The following is a 27,645-nucleotide window of genomic DNA, read 5'->3' as shown; positions in this document are numbered from 1 at the left end:
TCTGAGTTTTAGGAGTGCTGACAGCAGTTTCTGAATTAAGTCTGCTAACAAGTAGTTACATCCAAAACTCTATACACAAGCATGCACTCCTTTGCACCAATATAATGTTATTTACGTTGTTCTCCTTTTGGATTGTAAAATAATAATAAAAAAAGTTAAACAAACATTTGAACTCTTTGTGAAGATGTGTCCTGTGCTTAAAGCAGAACTAAAGTCTCAATTTTGAAGACTGCGAGCAGGCAGACTCCTTATTGCAGAAGAGACATGCAATTTCTCTGCAATAAAATAAACCTACGTGCCTGCTCGCAGTCTTCTTTGGAATGTACACTGAGCTGCGCAAGTGTGTGTCGGGGTGACTGCGCAGTAATGACATCGTCCCACGCCAGCCAATGAAGATGGCCACAACCCGGCACTCGGAAGAAGCCAGGTAGAAGATGCCAGCAAGGGACGTTGGACCATTGAAGGAAAGGTAAGTATAACGGCTATTAGTTCTGTTTTAACCTACTCTTCCTGGGAGCTGGATAACTTTTATGTTAATGGAAATGTCAAAATCTACTGGTGGGGTTTTTATTTTACACTCTTTTTATTGAAAAAAGATATAAAACTTTGATACAGTAATAAAAAAGCTCAACATGAGGGTATGAAACAATGAGGTACAATACAGTACAAAAGTATAGTTCAAAAATGGCAAATATGCAGCATTCTACTTCATCACAGACCTGATATACATGCGCAGGAACATATAGACTTAAAAGGCTAAGACGAAACAGAACAAACATACATATAGATAATTGGGCATAAACCGTTTCGTGGCACTGTTAACCAATAACCCTAGTGATTTTTCAGGTGTTAGTTACAGTAAGAGCAGAGGAACACCAAGCATCCCAAACCTTATTGTACTTAGTTGGGCAACCTCTATATTAAAAAAATAAGATTTTTGTAAGATCTTACCGTTAAATCTTTTTCTCTGAAGTCCATTGACAGACGAAGCCTCATCTTCATCAGCTGAATTGATTATGCTGCCCCCTGCAGGAGTAGTCTAGGCAGGAAAAAATTTACATGTACATGCCCACGGGGCAGTCCCCACAGGCATAACCCACACACACTCAGCTCAGCAAACCACTTTATTTGCAAGCAGTGAAGAAAAAAAACATCCCATATTCAGAGGGGCAGGCGCTGCGTCTGTCAATGGACTTAAGAGAAAAAGATTTTACGGTAAGATCTTACAAAAATTTTATTTTCTCAATCGTCCATTGACAGATGCAGCCTCATGTACATCATCTGAATGGGACATCCCAAAGCAGTGTAGGCATGAGGGGTGGGAAGAATGCAACCAGAAGTATCGTAAACTCCAAAGGCTAAACTTAGCCAACTGGGTAACATGAAGCTCAACCAAACAACAGGGTCTTACCCAAATAAAGACCCCTAAGATAAACAAAAAACATTCTCTTACGAAACAGTAGCCTGCAAAACCTTGCGGCCAAAAGAGGCATCCGAAGATGCCAACAAATCCACCTTGTAGAACTTGATAAAGGTGTGCACAGACAACCAAGTCGCTGCCTTACAAACTTGTACAACAGAGGCCTGATGGCAAAAGCCCAAGAGGCACTCAGCGCTCTAGTAGAATGCGCCTTCACAGAGAAAGGAGGAACCTGACCCTTGATCGAATAAGCCTGAACAACCGTCTGCCTGATCCATCTGGATATGGTCGCAGCAGATGCAGCCAAACCTTTTCGAGGACCATCCGTGAGGACAAAGAGAGAGTCCGATATTCTAAAGGACTCAGTAACCGTCAGATAAACTCTTATCACCCGAACCACATCCAAAGAATGCAAAGCAATTTCCTTGGGATGCTTAGGCTTAGGACATAAGGAAGGCAACACGATGTCCTCATTAAGATGAAAATCTGACACCACCTTAGGAAGAAGAGATGGATTAGGTCGGAGGACCACTTTATCCCTGTGGACCACCAAATAAGGGGACAGGACAGCGCCAGCAACTCAGATACTCTGCGAGCAGAATTAATAGCCACTAGAAAGGCAACCTTCTGCAACAAGGAAGGCAGAGAAATTCCCCTAATATTCTCAAAAGGAGGCTTTTGAATAACAGACAAAACCAGATTGAGATCCCACGGAGGCAACGGGGATCTCCTCAAAAGAGCCAGATGACGCACTCCTTGAATAAAAGTGCGAATCAAGCTATTAGTAGCCTACGGACATTGGAAGTAAATGGCCAAGGCCGACACCTGACCTTTATAGTGCCCAACGCCAAGTGCTGCTCAACCCATTTTTGTAAAAAGGCCAAAACCCTAACTATAGAAAACAAGTGAGGGTGCAGCTGCAGCGATTCACACCATTAAATGTACGATTTTCCAGGTACGATTCCTAGATGTTGACTTCCTGACCTTCAAAAGGGTAGGAATCACTGAGTCAGAAAGACCTCTATCCCTCAATACTTTGCTTTCAACGGCCAAGCCTGTAAAGCCAGTGACCGTAAAGCAGGATGGAAGATCGGTCCCTGAGACAGCAGATCATCCCGTAGAGGAAATCATGGAGGATCCGCGACCATTCTTACCAGGTCTGCGTACCAAGACCGCAGAGGCCAGTCTGGTGCCACCAGAATGACCGGAATGCCTTCCACCACAACCCGGCGAAGAAACCGCGGCAGGAGGACGAGCGTAGGGAAGGCATAAATCAGGCGATACTGGCTCCAAGGAGCCACCAGAGCGTCTGTGGCATCGGCCTGAGGATCCCAAGACCTGGCCACAAACCACTGGACTTTCCTGTTGAGACGAGATGCAAGCAGATCCACCTCCGGAGTCCCCCACCAGGCACACAGGAGGTGAAACACCTCCAGATGAAGGGACCATTCCCCTTGATCCAACACCTGACGACTCAGGTAATCCACCTGCCAATTCTCCACACCCGAAATGTGGACTGGGGAGAAAGCTGGAACATTGGCTTCCGCCCAAACCAGAATCTCGGCCACCTCCTTGGCCGCCAGGACATTCTTGGTGCCCCCTCGATGATTGATGTAAGCCACAGGCGTGGCATTTTCCAAATGTATCTGAACCAGAGAACCGAAAAGTAGCCGACTCGTCCAATGGAACAGAGCTTCCCCAGCACTCCACCCCAGCCAGACAGGCTGGCGTCTGTAGTGACCACCGTCCTGAACAGCGGTAGGAAAGACTTGCCCTGTCACAGAATGGGTGACTGGATCCACCAGTAGAGAGCCGACTTCGTGAGATGGCTCAAACTAATCTTCTGGTCCAATGACCGAGGATCCCTGTTCCATTTTGCCAGAACCTCTTTCTGCAGAGGCCTCGAGTGAGCCTAAGCAAAGGGGACCGCTTCAAAGGTAGATACCATCAGGCCCAAGGCCCTCATGCAAGCCCGCAAGGAGGACTGATCAGTTTCCATCAGCAACCTGATCGCACTTTGCAACCTCTGAAGCTTTTCCAAGGGAAGAAAGACCCTCACCAGAGCCGAGGTAGCCCCAGATAAGTGACCCGTACGGATGTCGTCAGAGCAGATTTCTTGAAATTGATCGTCCACCCAAATTCTTGAAGAGTCTGAACTGTAATAGAGATGTTGGTCAACTGACCTGAATGAGAGTGTGCTCGCAACAGGAGATCGTCCTGATATCCCAAAATTGAGATGCTTCTCTGATGTAACCAGGCCAGCACAGGGGCCAGGACCTTGGTAAAAACTCTGGGAGCGGAGGTGAGACCAAGGGTAACGCCACAAATTGAAAGTGCTCCTCTGCCACCACAAAGCGGAGGAATTGTTGATGTCCCTCGAATATGGGGATGTGGAGATACGCATCTTTGACATCGATGGAGGCCAAAAAAATCCCCCTGATTCAGGGATGCGCCTTGAGGTCCAGGATTGGACGCACCTTGTCCTCTTTTCTGGGCACTGTGAACAGATTTGAATAGAAACCTTGAGAGTGTTCCTGCGGAGGAACTGGCATGATCACGCCTTGAGCCAGGAGATTCTGCACAACTTCCCGAAGATCTTTCAAACACTCTGGAGACAGGTGAAGATTCGACTGAAGAAACCTGTCCCCTGGCAGGGATCAAAATTAGATTTTGTACCCGGAACAAATCAGTTTGCAAACCTATTTGTCTTGAACAAAGGAAGTCCAAGGTTCCTGAAAGAAGCACAAACATCCCTCCACCCCAGAAATGGATGAGGGTGTCCCTTCATGCTGAAGGGCACTTATCCACAGCACCAGACTGACTGGTCTTGGACTTGTCATAGTGCTTCTTAGCCCCTCCAGAAGCTCTAATGCCTTACCTTTTTCTTGCGCCCCGGGGGCACGAAAAAACGTCTATGAGCAGTAAAGGAAAGACCCGCTTAGTATGGGGTGTTTTTACCTTTGGAGGATTGAGGAAGATGCATACTCTTCCCGCCAGTCAGACCCTTGATCAACTCATCCAGTGAGTCGCCAAACAAACGCTCTCCCAGAAAAGGGAGATCAGTCAGAGCTTTCTTGGAGGCTTTATCAGCTGACCAGCTCTTCAGCCAAACCATGCGCCGCAGGGCAATCCCCACAGCCGAAACTCTGGCCACCAGGGGAGCCGCATCCAGGGACGCATCACACAGGAACACCAGGGCCTGGGCCATCTGGTCCATAAGTTCCATCAGTTCTGGGGGAACCAGGTCAGGGTCTAAGTTCCCTTTCAGAACCTTAATCCATTCCGTAACTGTCTGTGATACCAAAACAGACACAAAAACTGGTTTTAGAATAGAACTCGACAACACGTGAAGATAGCGGGAGAGGGATTCCACCCGCCTGTCCACCGGATCCGTGAAAACCGGGGAATCTTCCACGGGCACAATGGTAGATTTGTTCAACCTTGAAACAGGTTGATCCACCTTTGGTGGCACTGTCCAACAGTTGGAGACCGTATCAGCAAAAGTATACCGGCATTTAAAGCACTTCGGCACCACTAGCACATGCTTAACGCACCGCCATTGGTCCTTCACAATATCATGAAAAGTCTCAGGACGGGAAAACCTTGCCAGTCTTTTGGGTCTTGCGGTAGCCAAAGACCATCCGCGTTCGTGCCGGAGTGGGCTCATCAGTCATTTTTAAAGTTTCCCTCACTGAGACAATCAGGGCTTCCATTAAAGAGCGTTCCTGCGCTGCAGCTGAAGAAGGTCCTCTTCACCATCTGACTGCGAGGACAGCGACCCTTCAGGTGGGGAGAAACCGTGGTGACCATATCAGCCTCTGAATCAGAGGATTCCACCATTGATGGAGAAGGCAGCGGCCGTATCCTGCTAGTAACCTTTTTTATGACAAAATCAACTTTCGTTGCCAGACTTTCCAGAGCTGCTGAAATCGCGGCCAGCGACTGCGATCCGGACTGTCCGGGAGTTGCACAGAGTGGGTCTGAGGGTGAAATCACAGCCTGGGACTCCATAAATAAAGTACTGTCACTTTAAGAAGCGCCGATCGCGGTTCCCACCGTCGAACGCCACGGTCTACAGAGTCCCCCTTTAATATACACTAACAGCAGAGTGTGTAGGGATATGCCCGCAAAGACCCCAGTACTGTACCACCTCCAGGGAGAACCCTCTCGAACGGCCTCTGCAGCATGGAGAAGAGACACAGGTAGTAATCTCAGCCTGCAGCATGAAGAAGCATCACAGGAAGTGACCTTGGCCTGGATGTAAATGGTCACGCTGCCAGTGCAGTAAATACTACACAAAAATGGTTGCCAATACATTTTAATAGGAAGCTCAGGGAAAATGGCTACCCCATACAAGTCAATTGCCCACACTTAAGATGGCGGCCCACGGTGAGCCATGCGGCCAGGGATCCCCATAATGAAGGTCTCAAGGATCTAGAACCAGACCCAGCAAGAGACAAGGTAGTATTGCTACCCCCTCAGGATGCCAGGCACCCCAGTTACATAGCCCCCTGTGGGGACAGGAGAGGGAGACAGGGCACAAGGGCCGGGTACCTGACAGGCCAGGGGGATCTTTTAGGAGGTACCGGTCCTATTATCCCCAGGAGAGGGCCCACATACCCCCAAGGTGACTAGGGGCAAGGGGGGTAACATTTACTCACCATACCATGGACCAAATGGGCTCCGCTCCGGGCAAACCTCCTCCCACCCGAAGTGGGGGTGCTGCCAGCCGAGGGGTATGCTGCGACTCAGGGCGTTCCAGGTTATCACGTCCCGGCAAGGCATCAGCCCACAGGCTTGTCCCCATCTGGAAAGGGGCACCGTCGTGGTGAGGCCTAGTGAAGGATCTAGATTATTCAGTGCGAAGCCCCAGCCGGCATTGCTTGTAGATCCCCAGGAGAATCCCCCTGAACACTAACTAGCAAAGTGAGTAAAGAGAAATAAAATATTCTGAAAATAATAAAAATACTGAGACCGGAGTCCCAGCAGGAAACCTAGGTCCTACTCCTAGGCCAAACAAACTGGTGTTGGAGCTGAGTGTGTGTGGGTTATGCCTGTGGGGGTTGCCCCGTGGGCGTGTACATTTAAATTCTTTCCTGCCTAGACTGTTTTGGATTGAAGAAGGAGTAGGTGAAGAAGACCCCTATAATACTCCAGATATGCAGACCAAGGAGGCAAGTACCACACAGGTGGCTAGAGGGTTCCTGACAGTGGCCGGAACACTGGTGAAACATGGCCCAGCCATCAAGGATTTAATGGATGCACTATTCCTGCCTGAACAAGTGGCTGTCTTGAAGGTTAAAGCACATGGCAGACTGAATTCTCAAGAAGCCAGAGGGAACCACTTGGCGGATATAACGGCTAAGCAAGCAGCAACAAAACAACGAAAAATGGCCGAAGTGGCCGAAGAGGAGAGTGAATTCCCAATGCAGATGCCTTTGGCAGTGCATGTGTCATCTGACAGGCTATACCTAGCCTCTATGCAAGGGGCGGCTCACACAGATGAAAGGGAAAACCTGTTTACCAAAATATATGTATTCAGCAGTCGTCCAATGGGCGCATGGACCTGCACATCTCTCTGAGAACTTAATGAATTCACTGATCAGCAAATATTACTGGGCCCCATGAATAACCACCTTAACCAGAAATTACTGCACCTCATGTGCAGTATGTGCAAAATGCAATCCTGTGAGGACAGAAGAGAATGCAGAGCCCCAAGGCATCCCAAACAAGACAAGGATCCCCGTGATGGACAACAACAACCACCACGCCCCAACTCCCACTAGGAAATGGGCAAACCCATGTCACCCCTTATGACAGTGTCCCATCTGGGGTGCCAAATGTTTTGGATTGGGACCAAAACAGTCCGAGATTATATCTACCTCTGGCCTAATTTCAGAATCGGTGTGTGCACACACCCCTGGCTTGTCAGAATAGATAGTTCTGCCTTTATTTGTTCCTCTTTTAAGCTTTATAAAGCATCAAGAAATTCATTCCAGGAAATATTCATATATAATACATATAAGCTAGCGATTGGAGTATCTATGTGTCTATGATTTTCTTCCAAGATATGACAATCTTCTATTTTGAGTGTAGTCTCTCTCTGGAGGCGCCATCTTGCTTCCACGAAGGGAGGGGTGATCTAGCAGATATTTTGAGTAAGGCAGTAAATGCAGCAGTAACATATATATACACATAAGGTATGCATCATAAGGTGAAATAGGCATTTTACTATAACCATTATTAACCATTGATTACATCCATTACAAGACTACTCCTGCAGGGGGCAGCATAACCCATTCAGGTGATGAAGATCAGGCTGCGTCTGTCAATGGACGATAGAGAAATACGTTTTACATAAGGTAACACTTGATTTACCAATTGTTACCACATACGTATGGAGGGAGGGGTGGGTTGGATCCATTTAAGTGTTACAGCTTACAAGCTAAGAATAATGTTTCCATTAACATAGTCCGAGTATGTCTTGGCCACTGTTCCTCATCCAAGACCCCCAACAAAGATATCAGTGGGGTGCATAGAGCCGGGACAGATAAGACTACAGAGAGTACATCCGTTACCCGCTGCCAGTACCTTGCTTTGACAGGACACAGCCACATAACATGTGCAAAGTCCGCCCATGGACAAGTACACGAGTGCATGTAGGGGTAGGCAAGCGATGCATTGCATGCAGTCTAACTGGGGTCAAATATGATTGAAAAAATGTAATTTCTGTAAGAACTTACTGTAAAATTATTTTCTCTGAGTCCTCTGACAGACGCAGCCCTTCCAAGTGTTCTTCACTATTAGGTAATGGCGCAATCTGCAGTAGCAGGCTAGGTAGGGAAAACTTCATTAAAAGCTTTTACTTAGACACACCTTAGGGGCTGTCCCTCTACACATTACCCTCAGAAACTCAGAGCTACTATTCAGTTTCATAGCAAGCAGTACAGGAAGACAATCAACCCCAAGATAGAGGGGCGGGGGGCTGCATCTGTCAGAGGACTCAGAGAAAAGAATTTTACGGTAAGTTCTTACAAAAATTCTATTTTCTCTTACGTCCTCTGACAGACACAGCCCTTCCAAGTATTCTTCACTATTGGGATGTCCCAAAGCAGTGCAGGTGTGAGGGGTGGGAAAAGACGCAACCAACAGAACGGTAATGTGCCAACAAGGCCAGAACAAAACGTGGTCAACAGGGCAACAAAAGCTCAAGCAACAGGAGTTAACCCCAGAACAACAAATTCACCCCAAGAAGAGAAAACATGTCTCTTCAACAAACCGCAGCGTTCAAAACTCTGCGGCCATAGGGAAGCATCCGAGGATGCCATCACGTCAATCTTGTAGAATTTTGTAAAAGTGTGCACAGACGACAAGGTCGCCGCTTTGCAAACCTGAGCCACAGAAGCCTGATGGCGAAAACCCCAAGAGGCACTCACGGCTCTAGTTGAATGTGTCCTCACAGGGAAAGGAGGCACCTGACCCTTGAGTGAATAGGCCTGAACAATAGTCTGTCTGATCCATTTTGCAATGGTTGCAGCGGGCGCAGCCGAACCCTTCCGAGGTCCCTCAGGAAGGACAAACAGGGAACCAGACGTCCTAAAGGATTCAGTGGCTGACAGGTAAGCCCTGATCGCCCAAACCACATCCAATGAATGCAAGGCAAATTCCTTGGAATGCTTAGGCTTCGCACAAAGCGAAGGCAAAACAATATCTTCATTGAGGTGGAAGGCAGACACCACCTTAGGGAGAAAAGACTGGTTGGGTCGCAGAACAACCTTATCCCTATGAACGACCAGGTAAGGCGAACGGCAGGACAGAGCCGCCAATTCAGACACTCTGCGAGCAGAGGTGATAGCCACCAGAAAGGCAACTTTCTGGGACAACACAGGCAGAGGAATTTCTCTGATATTTTCAAAGGGAGGTCGTTGCAAGACGGACAAAACCAAATTCAAATTACACGGAGGCAAAGAGGCCTTCTCTGGGGGAGCCAGATGACGCACTCCCTGAATAAAGGTGCGAATCAAGGAATTAGTCTCCAAGGGACACTGGAAGAAAATGGCCAAGGCCGACACCTGACCTTTAATCATGCTCAAAGCCAAACATTGTTCCACACCTTTCTGCAAGAAAGCCAACACCCTCGCCACTGAAAAGGAGCGAGGATGCAACCCTTGTGACTCACACCAGGCAATATAGGCCTTCCAGGTACGATGATAAATCTTCCTGGAGGTAGCCTTCTGAGCTCTCAGCAAGGTAGGAATAACAGCATCAGAGAGACCTCTGTCTCTGAACACCTGGCCTTCAACCGCCATGCCGTTAAAGCCAGAGACAGTAAAGCAGGATGGAAGATCGGCCCCTGAGACAGCAGATCTTCTCTTAGAGGTAGCCGCCAGGGAGGCTCGATGAGCATCTTGACGAGGTCTGCGTACCAAGACCGCCGAGGCCAGTCTGGGGCCACCAGAATCACTTGTACCTGTTCCAACGCTAACCTGCGGAGGAACCTGGACAACAGTTGAATCGGGGGAAAGGCGTAAATCAGCTAATACCAGTGCCAAGGCACCACCAACATGTCGGTGGCGTCTGCCAGAGGATCTCGAGCTCTGGCCACGAACCTTTCCACCTTCATGTTGAGACGAGACTCAAACAGATCCACGTCCGAAGTCCCCCACTGGGCACACAGGAGCCGAAACACCTCGGGATACAGGGACTATTCCCCTGATCCAAGGACTGATGACTCAGATAGTTCACCTGCCAGTTCTCCACGCCGGGAATGTGAACAGCAGAGATAGTCTGAATGTGTTCCTCAGCACAAGACAGAATCTCTGCCACTTCTTTGGCCGCCCGGTCACTCCTGGTGCCCCCTTGGTGATTGATGTAAGCCACAGCCGTGACATTGTGGGTTTGAACCCGAACCGGGCGAATGCACAACCGAGTCGCCCAATGGAGCAGGCAAAGTTTTATCGCCCTGAGCTCCAGAACATTTATCGGCAGGGAGGATTCATCCGATGAGCACGTCCCCTGGACACAAAGAATGTCCAGTGCTCCACCCCAGCCCGTCAGGCTGGAATCCGTGGTGATCACCGTCCACAACAGGGGCAGAAAAGACCTGCCCTGGTTCAGAGTGGGTGACAGAAGTCACCATGAAAGCTCCGTCCTCGTGAGACGGCTCAAACACACCATCCTGTCCAAGGACAGGGGATTCTTGTCCCATTTGGCAAGAATCTCTGTTTGCAGAGTTCTTGTGTGAAACTGGGCAAACGGGATCGCCTCGAAAGCCGAAACCATCACCCCAGGGACATCATGCAGGTCCACAGGGAGGAGAGATCATTGTCCCTGAGGGACCTGATCTCGACCTGCAATGTCTGGAATTTGTCCTCCGGTAGAATACATTCGCTTGAGCGGAGTCCAGGACCATTCCCAAATACTGCAGATGCCCTGACTGAGTCAGCGCCGACTTCTGGAAGTTGATGGTCCACCCAAACTCCTGGAGCGTCTGAACCGTGACCGTCAGATCGCCCGACAGAGTGGCACACGAGCTCGCCCTCAACAAGAGAACGTCCAAATAACCGAGGACCGCAATCCCCTTCTTGCGCAGCAGAGCCAGCACCGGTGCCAAAACCTTGGTGAAGACCCTGGGAGCCGAAGCTAGACCAAAGGGTAATGCCACAAATTGAAAGTGATCCTCCGCCACTGCGAAGCGGAGATACCGCTGATGACCTTCGTAGATAGGGATGTGCAGATACGCATCCTTCAAATCAATGGAGGCCAGAAAATCTCCTGGATGTAAAGACGCCACCACCGACCGGATGGATTCCATCCGGAACTTCTGCACCCGCACAAAGCGGTTCAGTGACTTGAGGTCCAGGATCGGACAAACCTTGCCCTCCTTCCTGGGCACTGTGAACAGGTTTGAATAAAACCCGCGGAATCTCACCCGCTGCGAAACTGGGATAATAACGCCATGGGCAAGAAGGTCCCTTGAGATCCGTTAAGTGATATGGAGACAGACGGAGATTTGATTGAAAGAGCCTGTCTGCGGGGCGAAATTGAAATTCAATCTTGTACCCTGAACGAATCAGTTTGTGAACCCATTTGTCCTGAATTAGGGACAGCCAGGGTTCCTGAAAGTAACGCATATGTCCCCCCACCGCTGAAACGGGTGAGGGCGTCCCTTCATGCGGAATAAGACTGGGCCACAGCACCGGACTGACCGGCCTTGAGCTTACCAGACCAGGACTTTTTGCTACCGCCGGGTGCTTTGAAGGGTTTCCCTTTTTCCTGCACCCCTGAGACACGAAAGGGCCCCAGATGAGCCTTGAAGGAAGGACCCCGCCTCGCAAGGGGTGTTCTACCCTTAGCGGATTGGGGCAGGAGGGTACTCTTACCCCCTGTGAGACCCTTGACAATCTCATCCAAGGATTCCCCAAAAAGGCGTTCCCCCAAATAGGGAATATCAGACACGGTCTTTTTTGAGGCATGGTCTGCCGACCAGCTCTTTAGCCACACCATGCGGTGGAGTGCAACCCCCACCGCAGACAATCTTGCGACCAGGGAAGCCCCATCCAGGGCCGTGTCACACAGGTACACTATGGCATGAGCCATTTGGGCTGTGAGCTCAATGAGAGTCGGAGGAACCGATTCCGCCACCAAATTGCACTTAAGCACCTTAATCCATTCCGTAACCGTCTGAGAAATCCGCACGGAAGCGAACACAGGCTTGAGGAGTGAGCCCGCCACCAAGTAAATGTGGAGGGAAAGTGACTCCACGTGCCTATCCATCGGGTCCTTAAACACGGGGAGTCTTCCATGGGCACCACTGTGGATTTATTCAACCTGGAGACAGTGTGGTCCACTCTAGGTGACACCGTCCAGCGATTGTAAACCAGATCTGTAAAGGGGTAACGGCGTTGAAAACGCCTAGGCACCGCCAGCACATGCTTCACGCAACGCCACTGTTCGTTCACGATCTTGTGAAACTCCTCGGGGCAGGGGAAAACCTGACCCAACTTCTGGGCTTTGTGGGACCCGAAGGAAACCCGGTTACCTGACTGGGTGGGATCATCATCAATGTTCAAAGTTGCACATAAGGAAGCTAGGGAAGGTGATCCGGATGTCCCGGATGCACAAACAAAATCTGTGGGGAAATTGTCACCCTGGGACTCCATTTGGCAGATTTACAAAAAAAGGAACACTGGCCCTTTAAATCGACGATTGCGGTCTGCACCGCGATACCGCACTGCTGCCGGAGACCCCCTTTATAAGGTGAGAACAACTGTGCAAGCAAAGTGCCTTAAGGAATAATGCCCAAAGCAATAAAAAAACCCTTATAGTGCTAAAGAGACAGAAAACAGACCGCTCTGGTCGATTCCTCTGCAGCAACTGAAAGATGGACGGAGGAAGTGACTTAATCCACTAGAGGCCGAACAGTTCCCTGAGCCACACAAACACAGATGCCAATAGAAGTATATGGAGAAAAGCACAGGGAAAATGGCCGCTGCCCTTACAAATCGGCTGGCCACATCCAAGATGGCGCCGGAAACGCCGCCAAAAGCACATTAGCCAAAAATGGCTCCTGCCCTTGCTGTGATGCAGCCAGGCTTGTCCTCACCCTAAATGGCGGCCGAAAAACGGCGCCTACAGTCAGGAGCCCAGGAACCCTGGTCACCTCGGGAATCCACTAGGAAGCCCCCCCAGGACAAGGTAATAGCCCCACACCCCCCCCCCCACGCAGCTAGAGCACCCCCAGGGGGGGGGGACACCACAGAGACACAGCTCTGACATCCCCAGTGGGCCCACATCACCCCCCCCCCAGATGACTGTCCCAGGGACACGGGGGTAGCCTCACTCACCATACCACAGACCGCGGGCTCCGCTCCAATACGGGTCACCTCCCACCCTGAGTGGGGGTGCCATCAGCCAAGAGGGGACGCTGCAACACGGGGCGTTCCAGGGTTAATGCATCCAGTCTAATACATTTTTTCCGCAGGCTCGTCCTCATCCATTGTGGCACCGTTGTGGTGAGGCCTGGGCGTACCACAACCTGCTCAGGCTCGTAGGCTAGGCTGGGGTACCATAAGGATCTATATTATCCAGTGGGAAGCCCAGCCCGGCTGTCACTTGTAGTTCTCCAGGAGGATCCCCCTGACTAGCTAGCGATAGTCAGTGAGGAAAATAAAATAAACATTTTTCAAAGAAAAAAGAAAAGACTGAGACCGGAGTCCCAGCCGGGTTCCTAAGTCCTACTCCTGAGCTAGGCAGCAAGAAACTGAATAGTAGCCCTGAGTGTCTGAGGGTAATGTCTAGAGGGACAGCCCCTAAGGTGTGTCTAAGTAAAAGCTTTTAATTAAGTTTTCACTACCTAGCCTGCTCCTGCAGATGGCACCATTACCCAATAGTGAAGAACACTTGGAAGGGCTGCGTCTGGCAGAGGACGTAAGAGAAATATGGAACGCTTCACGAATTTGCATGTCATCCTTGCACAGGGGTCATGCTAATCTTCTCTGTATCGTTCTAATTTTAGTATATGTCCTGCCGAAGCAAGGTAACTGGTGGGGTTTTTGAAGAGACTGAGGTAGTCCACAATGTCCTCTCTGGCCCATTTTATTTTTTCATTTACATTATAGTTTGAGAAATCAAACAGATGCATTTAAGGGTAAATATTAACACAAGCGTAAAATCTAAAACAATTTTTTGTGTTGAAATGTTCTATGAAATTACTCCTTTTTGTGTATGGATATGGTGAGTAATTAATATTGTACTTTTAATAGGTGTCTTTGATCAGTTTAACTGCTAACTGGATGGGTTACTCAGAACTTGGAGCCATCAAATCGCTGAGAACCCTGAGAGCCCTCCGACCTCTGAGAGCATTATCAAGATTTGAAGGCATGAGGGTGAGTAAATATCTTTTGGACACTTTATATAAATATTTATTCCAAAGAAGACATAACAAGGATGTGTATAAATGTATTTACAGCGGGTAAAATAAGTATTGAACACGTCACCGTTTTTTAGGTAAATATATTTCTAAAGGTGCTATTGACATGAAATGTTCACCACATGTCAGTAACAACCCATGCAATCAAACACACAAAGAAACCAAAACAATTAGTCCAAAAATTAAGTTATGTGTAATAAAATGGAATGACACAGGGAAAAAGTATTGAACTCTAACACATTGAATTTATTTAATACTTGGTACAAAATCCTTTGTTGGTAATGACAGCTTCAATACGCCTCCTGTATGCATGCATTGCTCAGGTGTGATTTTGGCCCATTCTTCCCCACAGTCTTCAAATCTTGAAGGTTCAGTGGGCCTCTTTTATGAACTCTGATCTTTAGTTCTTTCCATAGATTTTCTGTTGGATTCGAGCCAGGTGATTGGATGGGCCATTCTAGCAGCTGTATTTTATTTCTTTGAAACCAATTGAGAGTTTCCTTAGCTCTGTGTTTGGGATCATTATCTTGCTGAAATGTTCATCCTCGTTTCATCTTTATCATCCTGGTAGATAGCAGCAGATTTTTATCAAGAATGTCTTGGTACATTTTTTCATTCATCCTTCCTTCAATAATATTAAGTTTTCTAGTTTTATATGCTGAAAAACAGTGCCACACCATGATGTTCCCACCACCAAACTTCACTGTTGGTACAGTGTTTTTGGAGTGATGTGCGGTGCCATTTGACCTGCAAACACGATTTGTATTATGGCATCCAAAGAGATACATTTTGGTCTCATCTGACCAGACTATATTCTCCCAGTATTTCACAGGCTTGTCTAAATGTTGTGCAGCAAACTAAGCGAGCTTCAACATGCTTTTTCTTCAGCAATGGAGTCTTGCATGGTGAGCATGCTTACATGCCATGGCGGTTAAGTGCCATTACCTGTTTTCTTCTTTGAAACAAGTTTACCTGCCAATTCCAGGTCTTTCTGAAGCACTCCACAAGTGGTCCTTGGCTCTTGGACAACTCTTCTAATAATTATTTTCACTCCTCTGTTTGAAATCTTGCAAGAAGCGCCTGGTCGTTGCCGATTTATGGTGGAATGATGTTCTTTCCACTTCTGGATTATGGCCCTAATAGTGCTCACCGGGACTTTCAGAAGTTTACAAATACTTCTGTAACCAATGACATCAGTATGTTTTGCAACAATACGTTGTGAAGGTCTTGATTACACATAACTTTGTTTCTGAACTTATTTGATTTGGTTTCTTTGTATGTATGGATTGCATGCGTTCTTACTGACGTGGTGAAATTTTTATGTCAATTGCACCTTTTAACTTGGTTCACCAATGGCTATTAAGAATTGGCAGGAAAATATAAAAATTGATGCCAGGACACCAGGTTTTCCCTTAGTACACTTCTTTTTTTGTGTTCTTGCATAGACAGTTCACTAGAGGCCATAAAGAACCTACGTTAGATGCTGGTTGGCCATAGATATTGTTTTTTTTTTCTATCAGATAAATGAAAAAAAATGAACGAATACCCTATTCACACAAACGACAGGGATAAAGGAATTCTCCCTGCTGTGATATTGTGTTTTGACTCCACTGTCAGAATACACGGATCAGCATCTTCAGCTGGCTGATCAAGAATAATGTTCCAACAAGCCTGTTGGACAGAAGATGATCATTTAGGCACAGCCACAGATGAATCACAATTTGGCCAGTCCCTGCTGAATCTTATTCCATCTATGGCCAGCTTGAAATTATGAGATTTGAGGAACATAAAGGGACTTTGTGCAAATGTGCAAGCCCTTTATTTGTGCACATTATAAAATATCGTATATATCAAGGTATTGATAGCCCTGCTAAGTAGTCTAGGCAAACTGGAAAGTGCAGTTGCAGACATCACCTACAGCCTCATTTGTTGGCTGTACAGATACAGTGGTGCTCTGTAAGTGTTCCAAGTAGAAATGGTGTGTGTGATCATTTAATCATTTTCTGTCATTAGCAAAGTCATTTTGAAGGGTTTCTCTGTTTTTAAGGTGGTGGTAAATGCACTGCTGGGAGCCATCCCTTCCATCATGAACGTACTGCTGGTTTGTCTAATCTTCTGGCTCATCTTCAGTATCATGGGAGTTAACATGTTCGCTGGTAAATACTATCGATGTATCAACACGACAACGTCTGAGTTATTTGACCTCTCGGTGGTAAATAATCGCTCAGACTGCTTCGGTTTGAACAACACAGAAGAAGTGAGATGGGTTAATGTCAAAGTGAATTTTGACAATGTGGGTCTGGGATACCTTTCGCTGCTACAAGTGGTAAGGAAATCACTGAGATGGTATGAAATGATGTGCATGAGTAGCATGAACAGTATATCACTTGTGTCATCTATGGCATGGGAATGAGAGAACAGAGTTATGGAAAATATCAACATAAGCACTACATCCTCTTTGAAATTCAGTATCAAATTATTTCTGCTCTCTGTAGGCCACCTTCAAAGGCTGGATGGATATCATGTATGCAGCTGTGGACTCCAGAAATGTGAGTAAATTCAGAAGGGTGGAAGGGTGTAAACCGTGATAAAGTGGACCTGTCCTCTACAAAACAGAAGCAACTCTTCTATCAGCTAATTAGGACAAAGTCAAACTGGTGCTTTCTGGACCTCACTCAGCCCCCCCACCCCCCTGATTGTGGCTCTTGAGCAGATTAGGAATTTTTATTCAATGAGACCTCAGTCTGTTTTACAAGTTGAAGGGAATTAAGTGTAGAAGCTAACCCCCCCCCCCCCCCAAAAAAAACAAAACAAAAAAAAAACAAATCTAAATACTTTGGTCATGTTTTGTAATCTCAGGACTTCCTACCCCAAATTGGATGATCTGCTTGCTGCTGAATTCACTGATAGTCAAGCCCCCAGGAGTTCCATATGAATAAGGCATGCAAAAATATTGGTAGTCATAAATACGGTGTACGAGTTAATTTGAATTTGTTATTTAATGTGTGGCTCAAAAAAGTCTTCTTTAACCTGCACATAATGTCAGTTTCAGCAGGTGGAAAGACAAAACGATTCTGTTTAACCTCTTATTTACCCTTCTTTTAAAGTAACACCAAATAAATATCCCTAAACTCCTTTCACACGATGCACCGTCCGAAGAGGTCCGTTCTGCTCAGCAGGGGATCGATCTGCCGATCCCCGCTGAGCAGGTGGATGACAGCTGTCTCTGCTCTGTGCGCGGAGACGGAGCTGTCAGATCCCCGCTGTCCTCTATGGGGAGATCGGATGAGAACAGACCTCCTGTCTGTTCTCATCCAATCCGATCCTCCAGACGGATGGAAAATAGGGTTTCCATCAGTCCGGATTTCACGGACAGGATTGGATCGGAGAGCAGCGGGTGTCACCGCTGACATCTGCTGCCCCATCTGGACCCTTATTCTCCAAAAATAATCCCAATGCATTCCTTACCTAAAGTAGTGGAACAGAAATGGAAGTAGGGAGGAGGGAGGAGAAAGAAAAGTTCAGGAACTTATGGAGGACATACAAGGAGGCAGAAATCAATAGTAAGAAACCTTTGGGAACATGTTACATGTTTCACCCTCTTTCACGGTGGAACATGTAACATTGAAAAATAGAATGGAAGTTCGGTGTAATTGTTCAGTATTTTTCTTTGGGTAGATGAAACATTTGCTCGCCAGGAAATGGATGGGATCAATACCTTCCCCCCCCTTTTTTTTCCCCCTTTTCCCCCTTTCCCTCCCCTCTGTTTTTTTTTCTTTTTAGGGGTTTTGTGGGTTCTTTATTTATGTATAAAAGAAGGAAAATTGGGGTGGGAAGAGACCGTACTATTTGTAGCTTTATTATGAGGACGAGCTGGTTGTATAGGAATAGAAAAAGGGTATTACAGATAAGTTGAGATAAGAGATTGTGATTGTTAGATATTTATATTAAAAATGATGTAAGAACCCTACTTTTTCCTATATTGTTAAATTACATGATTATAATGTATGTGTTTGTTGTGCAGTCTTATCTCAAACCCTTAATAAAAAATGTATAAGTGGAAAAAAAAAAAAAAACATGTTTCCACTCCTGCAGCATGTCCCCGATCCACTGCATCTAGTGACAGCAAGTAGGGGATTCTCCCCCGCTTGCTGTCAATATCTGAAAAAAAAAAAAACATTCTGTGAATAGGAAACTACAAGAACCTGTCAAAAGAAAAAAAAAAGTAGAGAAATGATACTGTGTATATATATATATATATATATATATATATATATAGCACCCTACAGGTAGGTGCTAGGTAAATGCATAGTGGGCCTTGTCTGCTTAACAGCAGGGCCATGATTTCTTTTTGGTTAGGGTGTCATGGCTTCCTGGTGTGTCTGCTGAGAGGGGAGTCTCCCCACTGGCTCTGTGAGAGGCTTCTCATAGGGCAGTGGAGGAAACCCAATCAGGGACACATTCAGGCATGTAACTACCCCAGAAGGCAGATTCTGCCGCAGAGGATTCTGGGAGCGAGTTACAGGAGGGAGAGAATGGCTGTCTCCCCTTCTGTCAGAGGAAGCGGATATCTCTGGGTGCTGCCTGAGAATCCAGAAGGAGTTGAGTTGAGCTGAAGGGGATCCGGTGTGCCGAGAACCAGTGGAGAGAGAGAGGGGTCCAGTCCCAGGAAAGCCTACAAAGGTCGTGAGTACTGTGGATTTCCCCTTGGGGTCTACCTAGTGTTAAGAGGGGACCACTCCGGAGAAGGTTCTGGGATCCAAGTGTCAGCTAGCTGTAAAGGGGGTGCCCCATCGGAGGACCCTGAAGTATTAGAGGGGGTAGCTAGGTTGAGGACCCTGAAGTGTAAAGGGGGAGCCTGCAGTTTGGGCCCTGAAGAGTTAGTGCACAGTGTGAGTGTGCCAGTTGAGAGTTGCAGCAGCACAGGGATTCACAAAGAGCTACCTCAAACCAGCGCAGGGCTGGAGGGAGCCGTTCAGTGACTTTGAGCAAAGCAGTGTCCTAAGTCAAGTATTTTTACAGTCCTGGATCTTCTGAATTAAAGTCGAGGTTCCAGCACAGCTTGCAATGTTACAGTGTATTCGAATGTCAGGAAGCGTTGGCTAGCGTCGGCTGGCGTCAAGACAGCGCTAACAGGCCTACTTGCCAGAAAAAGTCCCAAAAGTGTACCTAGTTGAGCCAGAGGAGTATCCAACTCTCTCCCTTCTCCCATCCCTAAATACAATAAAACAACCAAACCAAAGATGCCGGAATTGTCATTGTCTCAGTTCTCACACCTGGGGTCACAGCTCACATGGGCTGGAGAGGTAACCGGTAACAATGGCAGACCCACCTCTGGCCCAATGCCTGCAAAACCTGCTACGCATATATATATATATATATATATATATATATATATATTTATAAGAAAGGATATCCTGGGGCAGTGTGAAAGTAGCTTCATGCACTCTAATGTTTTGGGAAAGATACCAAGATCATCACACATCCCTGAGAATCCACCTTCAGGCTGTGTGGGTTGCTATAAGTTTAAGGTCATGGGCCACATCAGACGGATCCGTGAGCAACGGGTTGAGTATGCCTGGTCTAGGGGAACACGAAAAGCAATTTAAATTATCCGCTCCATCTGCACTACTAGACCGGTCCCCACAGCTTCTTCTCTCCTATGCCCCAGTGGTCGCAGGTCTTTTAACCACCTGATCACCGAAAGCCATTTTTTGCTAGTTTAGCACTTCACTATTTTAACTTATAATTGTGCAGTCATGCAACCCTGTATGCAAATAAAATTGCTATCCTTTTTTTCTTTTACACAAACAGAGCTTTTGGTGGTATTTGATCACCACTGGGTTTTTTATTATATAAATGAAAAAGGCTTAATCAAACCTATCCAATAAAACAAAAATCGAATTTCTTCATAAATGTAGGCCAAAATTTATTCTGCTACATGTCTTTTGTAAAAAAAAAAAAAAAAAAATCCCAGTTAGTGTATATTGTTTCCTGCCCGGCTTATAGCCAAATGACGGCTGGGCGGAAGCTCTCTCATTCTGGGTGGATGTCTTATGGCGTCCTGCCCAGAAGGCACCACGGGGCATTCTGCAGCGTGATCTGTCACCCGCTGTGTCCGCCGGACACACCCAATGACAGATTAGTGTACTGACCCGCTGCCAGTACCATGTGATCGTTATGACTAATCACAGCAGATCACATGACAATTATACACAATGAATGACTTCCATTCAAACCATTCATTGTGTACATTTGTGCTGCTCTCTGTGATTGGTCACAATGGTCACATGGTACAGACAGGGCCAATCATAGCCCATCTGTACTATGTGACATGTGACCAATCACAGCTAATTACAAAGGTAAACGCTGAATTAATACATTTCATTTAAAATAAAAAATGGTTGCTTACAACAGTGAAATTCACGGTGATAAGCAATTATAGTGTGTAAAAAAAAAATCCTGATCAAGAGTACAGTGTTACTATGGTGACACTGTATTGCTTTGGTCCCAGTATTTAAAAATAAATCATGAAAAAAAAAATGTAATAAAGAAAAAAATATTAAAATTTTTTTTTTTTTTTATACACACCAGTCATCTGTCACCAGTCAGTGTCCCTGATCACCGCAACACGATATACAATGATGCTGTACTGCACTGGTGACAGAATGTAAATAAACAAATTAAGTTGTGAAAACAGGAACAGGTACAGGAGGTGGTCATAGGCTGTGTGGACATGGTACAGGAGGACATGTCAGAGGCTGCGGGCACGGTACAGGAGATGCAGAGGCTGCGGACATGGTACAGGAGATGCAGAGGCAGCGGACATGGTACAGGACATGCAGAGGCTGCAGACATGGTACAAGAGATGCAGAGGCTGCAGGCATGGTACAGGAGATGTCATAGGCTGTGCGGACATGGTACAGGAGATGCAGGGGCTGCGGACATGGAACAGGAGATGCAGGGGCTGCGGACATGGTACAGGAGATGCAGGGGCTGCGGACATGGTACAGGAGATTTCAGAGACTGCACTCATGGTACAGGAGATGCGAAGGCTGCAGGCATGGTACAGGAGATGTCATAGGCTGTGCGGACATGATACAGGAGATACCAGAGGCCGCGGACATGGTACAGGAGATGCAGAGGCTGCGGACATGGTACAGGAGATGCAGAGGCTACAGGCATGGTACAGGAGATGTCATAGGCTGTGCGGACAGGATGCAGGAGATGCAGAGGCTGTGGACATGGTACAGGAGATGCAGGGGCTGTGGACATGGTACAGGAGATTTCAGAGACTGCACGCATGGAAAAGGAGATGCAAAGGCTGCGGGCATGGTACAGGAGATGCAGGGGCTGTGGACGTGGTACAGGAGATTTCAGAGACTGTGGGCATGGTACAGGAGATGCAAAGGCCGGGGGCGTGGTACAGGAGATGTAATAGGCTATGCGGACATGGTAAAGGAGATGCAGAGGCTGTGGGCATGGTACAGGAGATGCAGAGGCTGCAGGCATGGTACAGGAGATGCAGAGGCTGCAGGCATGATACAGGAGATGTCATAGGCTGTGCAGACATGGTACAGGAGATGCAGAGGCTGCAGACATGCTACTGGAGATGCAGGGGCTGCAGACATGGTACAGGAGATTTCAGAGACTGCACTCATGGTACAGGAGATGCAAAGGCTACAGGCATGGTACAGGAGATATCATAAGCTGTGCAAGCATGGTACAGGAGATGTCAGAGGCTGCGGACATGGTACAGGAGATGCAGAGGCTGCAGACATGGTACAGGAGATGCAGAGGCTGCAGGCATGGTACAGGAGATGTCATAGGCTGTGCGGACATGGTACAGGAGATGCAGAGGCTGCAGACATGGTACAGGAGATGCAGGGGCTGCGGGCATGGTACAGGAGATATCATAAGCTGTGCGGGCATGGTACAGGAGATGTCAGTGGCTGTGGGCATGGTACAGGAGATGTCAGAGGCTGCGGGCATGGTACAGGAGATGTCAGAGGCTGCGGGCATGGTACAGGAGATGCAGGGGCCTGCGGACATGGTACAGGAGATGCAGGGGCTGCAGGCATGGTACAGGTGATGCAGGGGCTGTGGGCATGGTACAGGAGATGTCATAGACTGTGTGAGCATGGTACAGGAGATGCAGAGGCTGCAGGCTTGGTACAGGAGATGCAGAGACTGCAGGCATGGTACAGGAGATTTCAGAGACTGCACTCATGGTACAAGTGATGCAAAGGCTGCGGGCATGGTACAGGAGATGTCAGAGGCTGTGGGCATGGTACAGGAGCTGTCAGAGGCTGCGGGCATGGTACAAGAGGCACAGAGACCGCAGGCATGGTACAGGAGATATCATAGGCTGTGTGGGCATACTACAGGAGAGGCAGAGGCTGCAGACATGGTAGAGCAGAGGCTGCCGACATGGTACAAGAGATGTCATAGGCTGTGCAGACATGGTACAGGAGATGCAGAGGCTGCGGACATGGTACAGGAGATGCAGAGGCTGCAGACATGTTACAGGAGATGCAGAGGCTGTGGGCATGGTACAGGAGATACAGGAGTACAGGAGTTTGTCTCTGCCTAGCTACTCCTGCGGAGCGGAAGTCAATACCCAATAGTGATGACTTAGAGGAGGCGGCGACTGTCGGAGGACGTAAGAGAAAGTTTTCTTGTCTTTTTTTTTTTTTTTTTAAATGTAAACCAATTTTGCCTAAAAAAAAAAATCTTATTTGCCCTTTTAGATATTAGTGTGCACATGCAGATATTTGTTCTCCTGCAATGCATGTATGAGGGGGAAGGTGAGGTTATGATAAAGCAACGCAAGATGTGTGTGCGTATATATGTATATATATATATATATATAGTTTGTAGAACTGTCATCAGATGAGTAGTGTTGTGAAGAGCAGAATGCAACCATCACTTTTAGTAGTGGTGCAGGAATAAGGACTGTTATCTTTTAGTAGTGGTGCAGGAATAAGAACTGTTATCTTTTAGTAGTGGTGCAGGAATAAGGACTGTTATAACTAAACATTTATGTTTTGCAGGTTGAAGAACAACCTCAGTATGAAGTAAACTTGTACATGTATCTATACTTTGTAATATTCATCATTTTTGGAGCTTTCTTCACTCTGAACCTTTTCATTGGTGTCATCATTGACAACTTCAACCAACAAAAGAAAAAGATAAGTATTGGGTAGATTTGTCTTGTATATATAGGCCACGGACACATTTTTATATATTGATATCATACTATAGCTAACTACCTGGTTCCATTATAGCAGATGTAATAGTGTATGTATGTGTATATAATATGTGTGTGTGTACTTACTGGAAGATTTTGCACTACTTTATGGTGACAATGGACTTCAGACTTTACTCTAATTTTCCTGACCAATAATGAAGAAAGTGTTGAAGTCAAGGTAATGGCCAAGCAACTTGCATTTTCAGGTGGTCAGCAGCGGCATCCCACAAGTTTCTCCTAGAAAGGTTTACTTTAATATAGTTTTAAATCTTGTGCAAAAGTAGTTGTCATCTGTATGATCTTAGCCAGTCTGTATTACCCCAAAGGTAACAAATCAGATTCCACTTTTTCTATTCAATAGTGAGGGGAGGAAATCTGGTTGTAGTGGGGCAGTATAAGTTACAGTGCCTTGCAAAAGTATTCGGCCCCCTTGAACTTTGCGACCTTTTGCTACATTTCAGGCTTCAAACATAAAGATATAAAACTGTAATTATTTGTGAAAAATCAACAAGTGGGACACAATCATGAAGTGGAACGAAATTTATTGGAACGAAATTTATTGGATATTTCAAACTTTGTTAACAAATAAAAAACTGAAAAATTGGGCGTGCAAAATTATTCAGCCCCTGTACTTTTAGTGCAGCAAACTCTGTCCAGAAATTCAGTGAGGATCTCTGAATGATCCAATGTTGACCTAAATGACTAATGATGATAAATAGAATCCACCTGTGTGTAATCAAGTCTCCGCATAAATGAACCTGCACTGTGATAGTCTCAGAAGTCCGTTTAAAGCACAGAGAGCATCATGAAGAACAAGGAACACACCAGGCAGGTCCGAGATACTGTTGTGGAGAAGTTTAAAGCCGGATTTGGATACAAAAAGATTTCCCAAGCTTTAAACATCCCAAGGAGCACTGTGCAAGCAATAATATTGAAATGGAAGGAGTATCAGACCACTGCAAATCTACAAAGACCTGGCTGTCTCTCTAAACTTTCAGCTCATACAAGGAGAAGACTGATCAGAGATGCAGCCAAGAGGCCCATGATCACTCTGGATGAACTGCAGAGATCTACAGCTGAGGTGGGAGACTCTGTCCATAGGACAACAATCAGTCGTATACTGCACAAATCTGGCCTTTATGGAAGAGTGGCAAGAAGAAAGCCATTTCTTAAAGATATCCATAAAAAGTGTTGTTTAAATTTTGCCACAAGCCACCGGGGAGACACACCAAACATGTGGAAGAAGGTACTCTGGTCAGATGAAACCAAAATCGAACTTTTTGGCAACAATGCAAAACGTTATGTTTGGCTTAAAAGCAACACAGCTCATCACCCTGAACTCACCATGCTCACTGTTAAACATGGTGGTGACAGCATCATGGTTTGGGCCTGCTTTTCTTCAGCAGGGACAGGGAAGATGGTTAAAACTGATGGGAAGATGGATGGAGCCAAATACAGGACCATTCTGGAAGAAAACCTGATGGAGTCTGCAAAAGACCTGAGACTGGGACGGATATTTGTCTTCGAACAAGACAATGATCCAAAACATAAAGCAAAATCTACAATGGAATGGTTCACAAATAAACATATCCAGGTGTTAGAATGGCCAAGTCAAAGTCCAGACCTGAATCCAATCGAGAATCTGTGGAAAGAACTGAAAACTGCTGTTCGCAAACGCTCTCCATCCAACCTCACTGAGCTTCAGCTGTTTTGCAAGGAGGAATGGGCAAAAATTTCAGTCTCTCGATGTGCAAAACTGATAGAGACATTCCCCGAACAACTTACAGCTGTAATCGCAGCAAAAGGTGGCGCTACAAAGTATTAACTTAAGGGGGCTGAATAATTTTGCACACCCAATTTTTCAGTTTTTTATTTGTTAAAAAAGTTTGAAATATCGAATAAATTTTGTTTGACTTCATGATTGTCAAAATTACAGTTTTATATCTTTGTTTGAAGCCTGAAATGTGGCAAAAGCAAAAGCAAAGTTCAAGGGGGGCGAATACTTTCGCAAGGCACTGTATCTGTGATCATTCTTCTGAGGGTTTCTAATAATGAAACTTCAAATAACAAATCTGTTTTTCTCTTATACTTTGGAGGAAAAGATATATTCATGACAGAAGAACAAAAAAAATACTACAATGCTATGAAGAAACTGGGATCGAAGAAACCGGTGAAACCAATTCCGAGACCGGAGGTAAAGTATAGTGATCTTACAAACCCGGATAAAGTCTGTTCTCTTAACTATTTCTTTTTAACTTAATAGTAACTTTTATTAGAAAAAATACAAGAAATAATGTACATTGCACAATAATGTGAAAGAACTTGTGGTGAAACATGAAAATATAATACAGGGCTTGCCACAGAGGTTCACATACATGGTACCGTGTGCTGTATCACAAGTCTTACAGTTATACAAAATATCACCTCAGAACGCTCAAGAGTGAAGGTGAATACCAATCCCCCACCTCCCCCCGGCCCTCTGAGTGTATGAGGAGCTCCATCTCAGCAGACAGCGGGGGGACCCCCCATTGTAAGGGGATGGTACGTCACTGGGTTTTATTTTAGTGGTTAGTCTCTGTGGATTGGAGCCATCTGTCCCAGATCCTATTAAATTTGGCAGGGCATCCCCGGTGTATGTAAAGATACCTTTTGTAGGGCAGCACTGCATTGACATTTGCTTTCCAGTTGTTAAAGGTGGGTGGTAGATTTCTCATCCAATGCTTGGCTATAAGTTTCCTAGCTATAAACAAAGATTCGTGAAGGAAAATTGCGGTGAATTTATCTAGATCTGCATCTGGGAAAATCCCGAGTAGACATGGTTTGGGGTGCAGGGTCAGAGGAGAACCCATCTCGTCATGCAGGAATCTCCCTCCAGAATCCTTGAACTTGGGGGCATTGCCATATAAATAAGATGGAAGAATGTTCCCTGCTCCCGCTCACACATGGGACATAGGGTGCCCTAATTAGCCTTGTATCTCGCTAGCCTATGATGTAAGCACGGTGCAGTATGTATTGTTGGGTCAAGCAGTCCGAGAGTTTGGGGGACACTGTTTTGCAGTTGGCTAATGCTTCTTCCCACTCCTCATTCTCCACCGCGTCTATCTCTCTCCCCCACCTTGCCTTTAGTTCATATGCTATTTTCGTGGACGAGGGGAGATGAAGGGTAGTGTAGAATATTGATATCAGTTGCTTGGGATCTGTACTTGTAATTATTTCTGTGATTGGAGTAGAGTCTATTTGCAGGGGCATTAAGGGGAATTGGGATTGCGTGGCATGCCTGATTTGTAAGTATCTAAAAAACATATGATTGGGTAGCAGGTATTCCTCTTTTAGTATGTCGAATGGTTTTAAACGCCCATCTGTCAGGATGTGAGGTTATAAATACCTCTATCGCTCCATATATGGGAGTCTCTCTCTTAACTATTTCAATTCTAACTTTATCTTTGAAAGTTACATTTTTCTTCACATCATACTCTGTTTTATTATTGGTCTTCTGCAGAACCCAGTCCAAGGAGTGGTGTTTGATTTCATCTCCAAACAAGCCTTTGACATTGTAATCATGATTCTCATTTGCCTTAACATGGTGACAATGATGATAGAAACGGATGACCAGAGTGAAGAGAAAGTCAATATACTTTTCAAAATCAATTTGGTCTTCATTGTCATCTTCACGGCAGAGTGTGTCCTTAAAATGTTTGCACTAAGACAGTACTTCTTCACAGTTGGATGGAATATTTTTGATTTTGTAGTGGTCATTCTTTCTATTGCTGGTAAGTCTTTGCCACCTATTGTTAACATTCTGTAAAAACACTTGATTACAACCATCAATATTACAAACCTGATCCAAACCTCCTGTAGGCTCATGTAACTGATCCAGTGCGTTTAAATGCAGGTGACGTAAAGAAAAATTGGCCAAAACCTTTTTAAGGCTAGGTTCACACCTATGTAGGTTTTGGTTCATGTGTTTTTCTGGTGCGTTTTGCATATTTTGACACACCTTTTGATGCACTTTGCCTTTTTGGGAAGTGTCTGTTGTCACGCAGG

The 27,645-nt window shown here is 46.2% G+C and overlaps 1 protein-coding gene across 1 annotated transcript in view; it reads left to right on the top strand.

The window, feature by feature from the left end:
* The window catches only part of SCN4A (sodium voltage-gated channel alpha subunit 4), a 250,242-nt gene that overhangs the window by 209,486 nt on the left and 13,111 nt on the right, over positions 1–27,645 (top strand). Inside the window, exons 20-25 of the mRNA XM_082272569.1 lie at positions 14,185–14,307; positions 16,399–16,677; positions 16,847–16,900; positions 23,405–23,542; positions 25,691–25,795; positions 27,101–27,371. Of these exons, the coding sequence (XP_082128695.1) occupies positions 14,185–14,307; positions 16,399–16,677; positions 16,847–16,900; positions 23,405–23,542; positions 25,691–25,795; positions 27,101–27,371 (970 nt within the window). The remainder of the gene's footprint in view (positions 1–14,184; positions 14,308–16,398; positions 16,678–16,846; positions 16,901–23,404; positions 23,543–25,690; positions 25,796–27,100; positions 27,372–27,645) is intronic.

The sequence above is a fragment of the Pelophylax lessonae genome (genome assembly GCF_965119305.1).
Source record: "Pelophylax lessonae genome assembly, chromosome: 11".
NCBI classification, from domain to species: domain Eukaryota; kingdom Metazoa; phylum Chordata; class Amphibia; order Anura; family Ranidae; genus Pelophylax; species Pelophylax lessonae.
The sequence above is the reverse complement of the archived record's forward strand: the minus strand, read 5'-3'. Positions and strand labels throughout refer to the sequence as shown.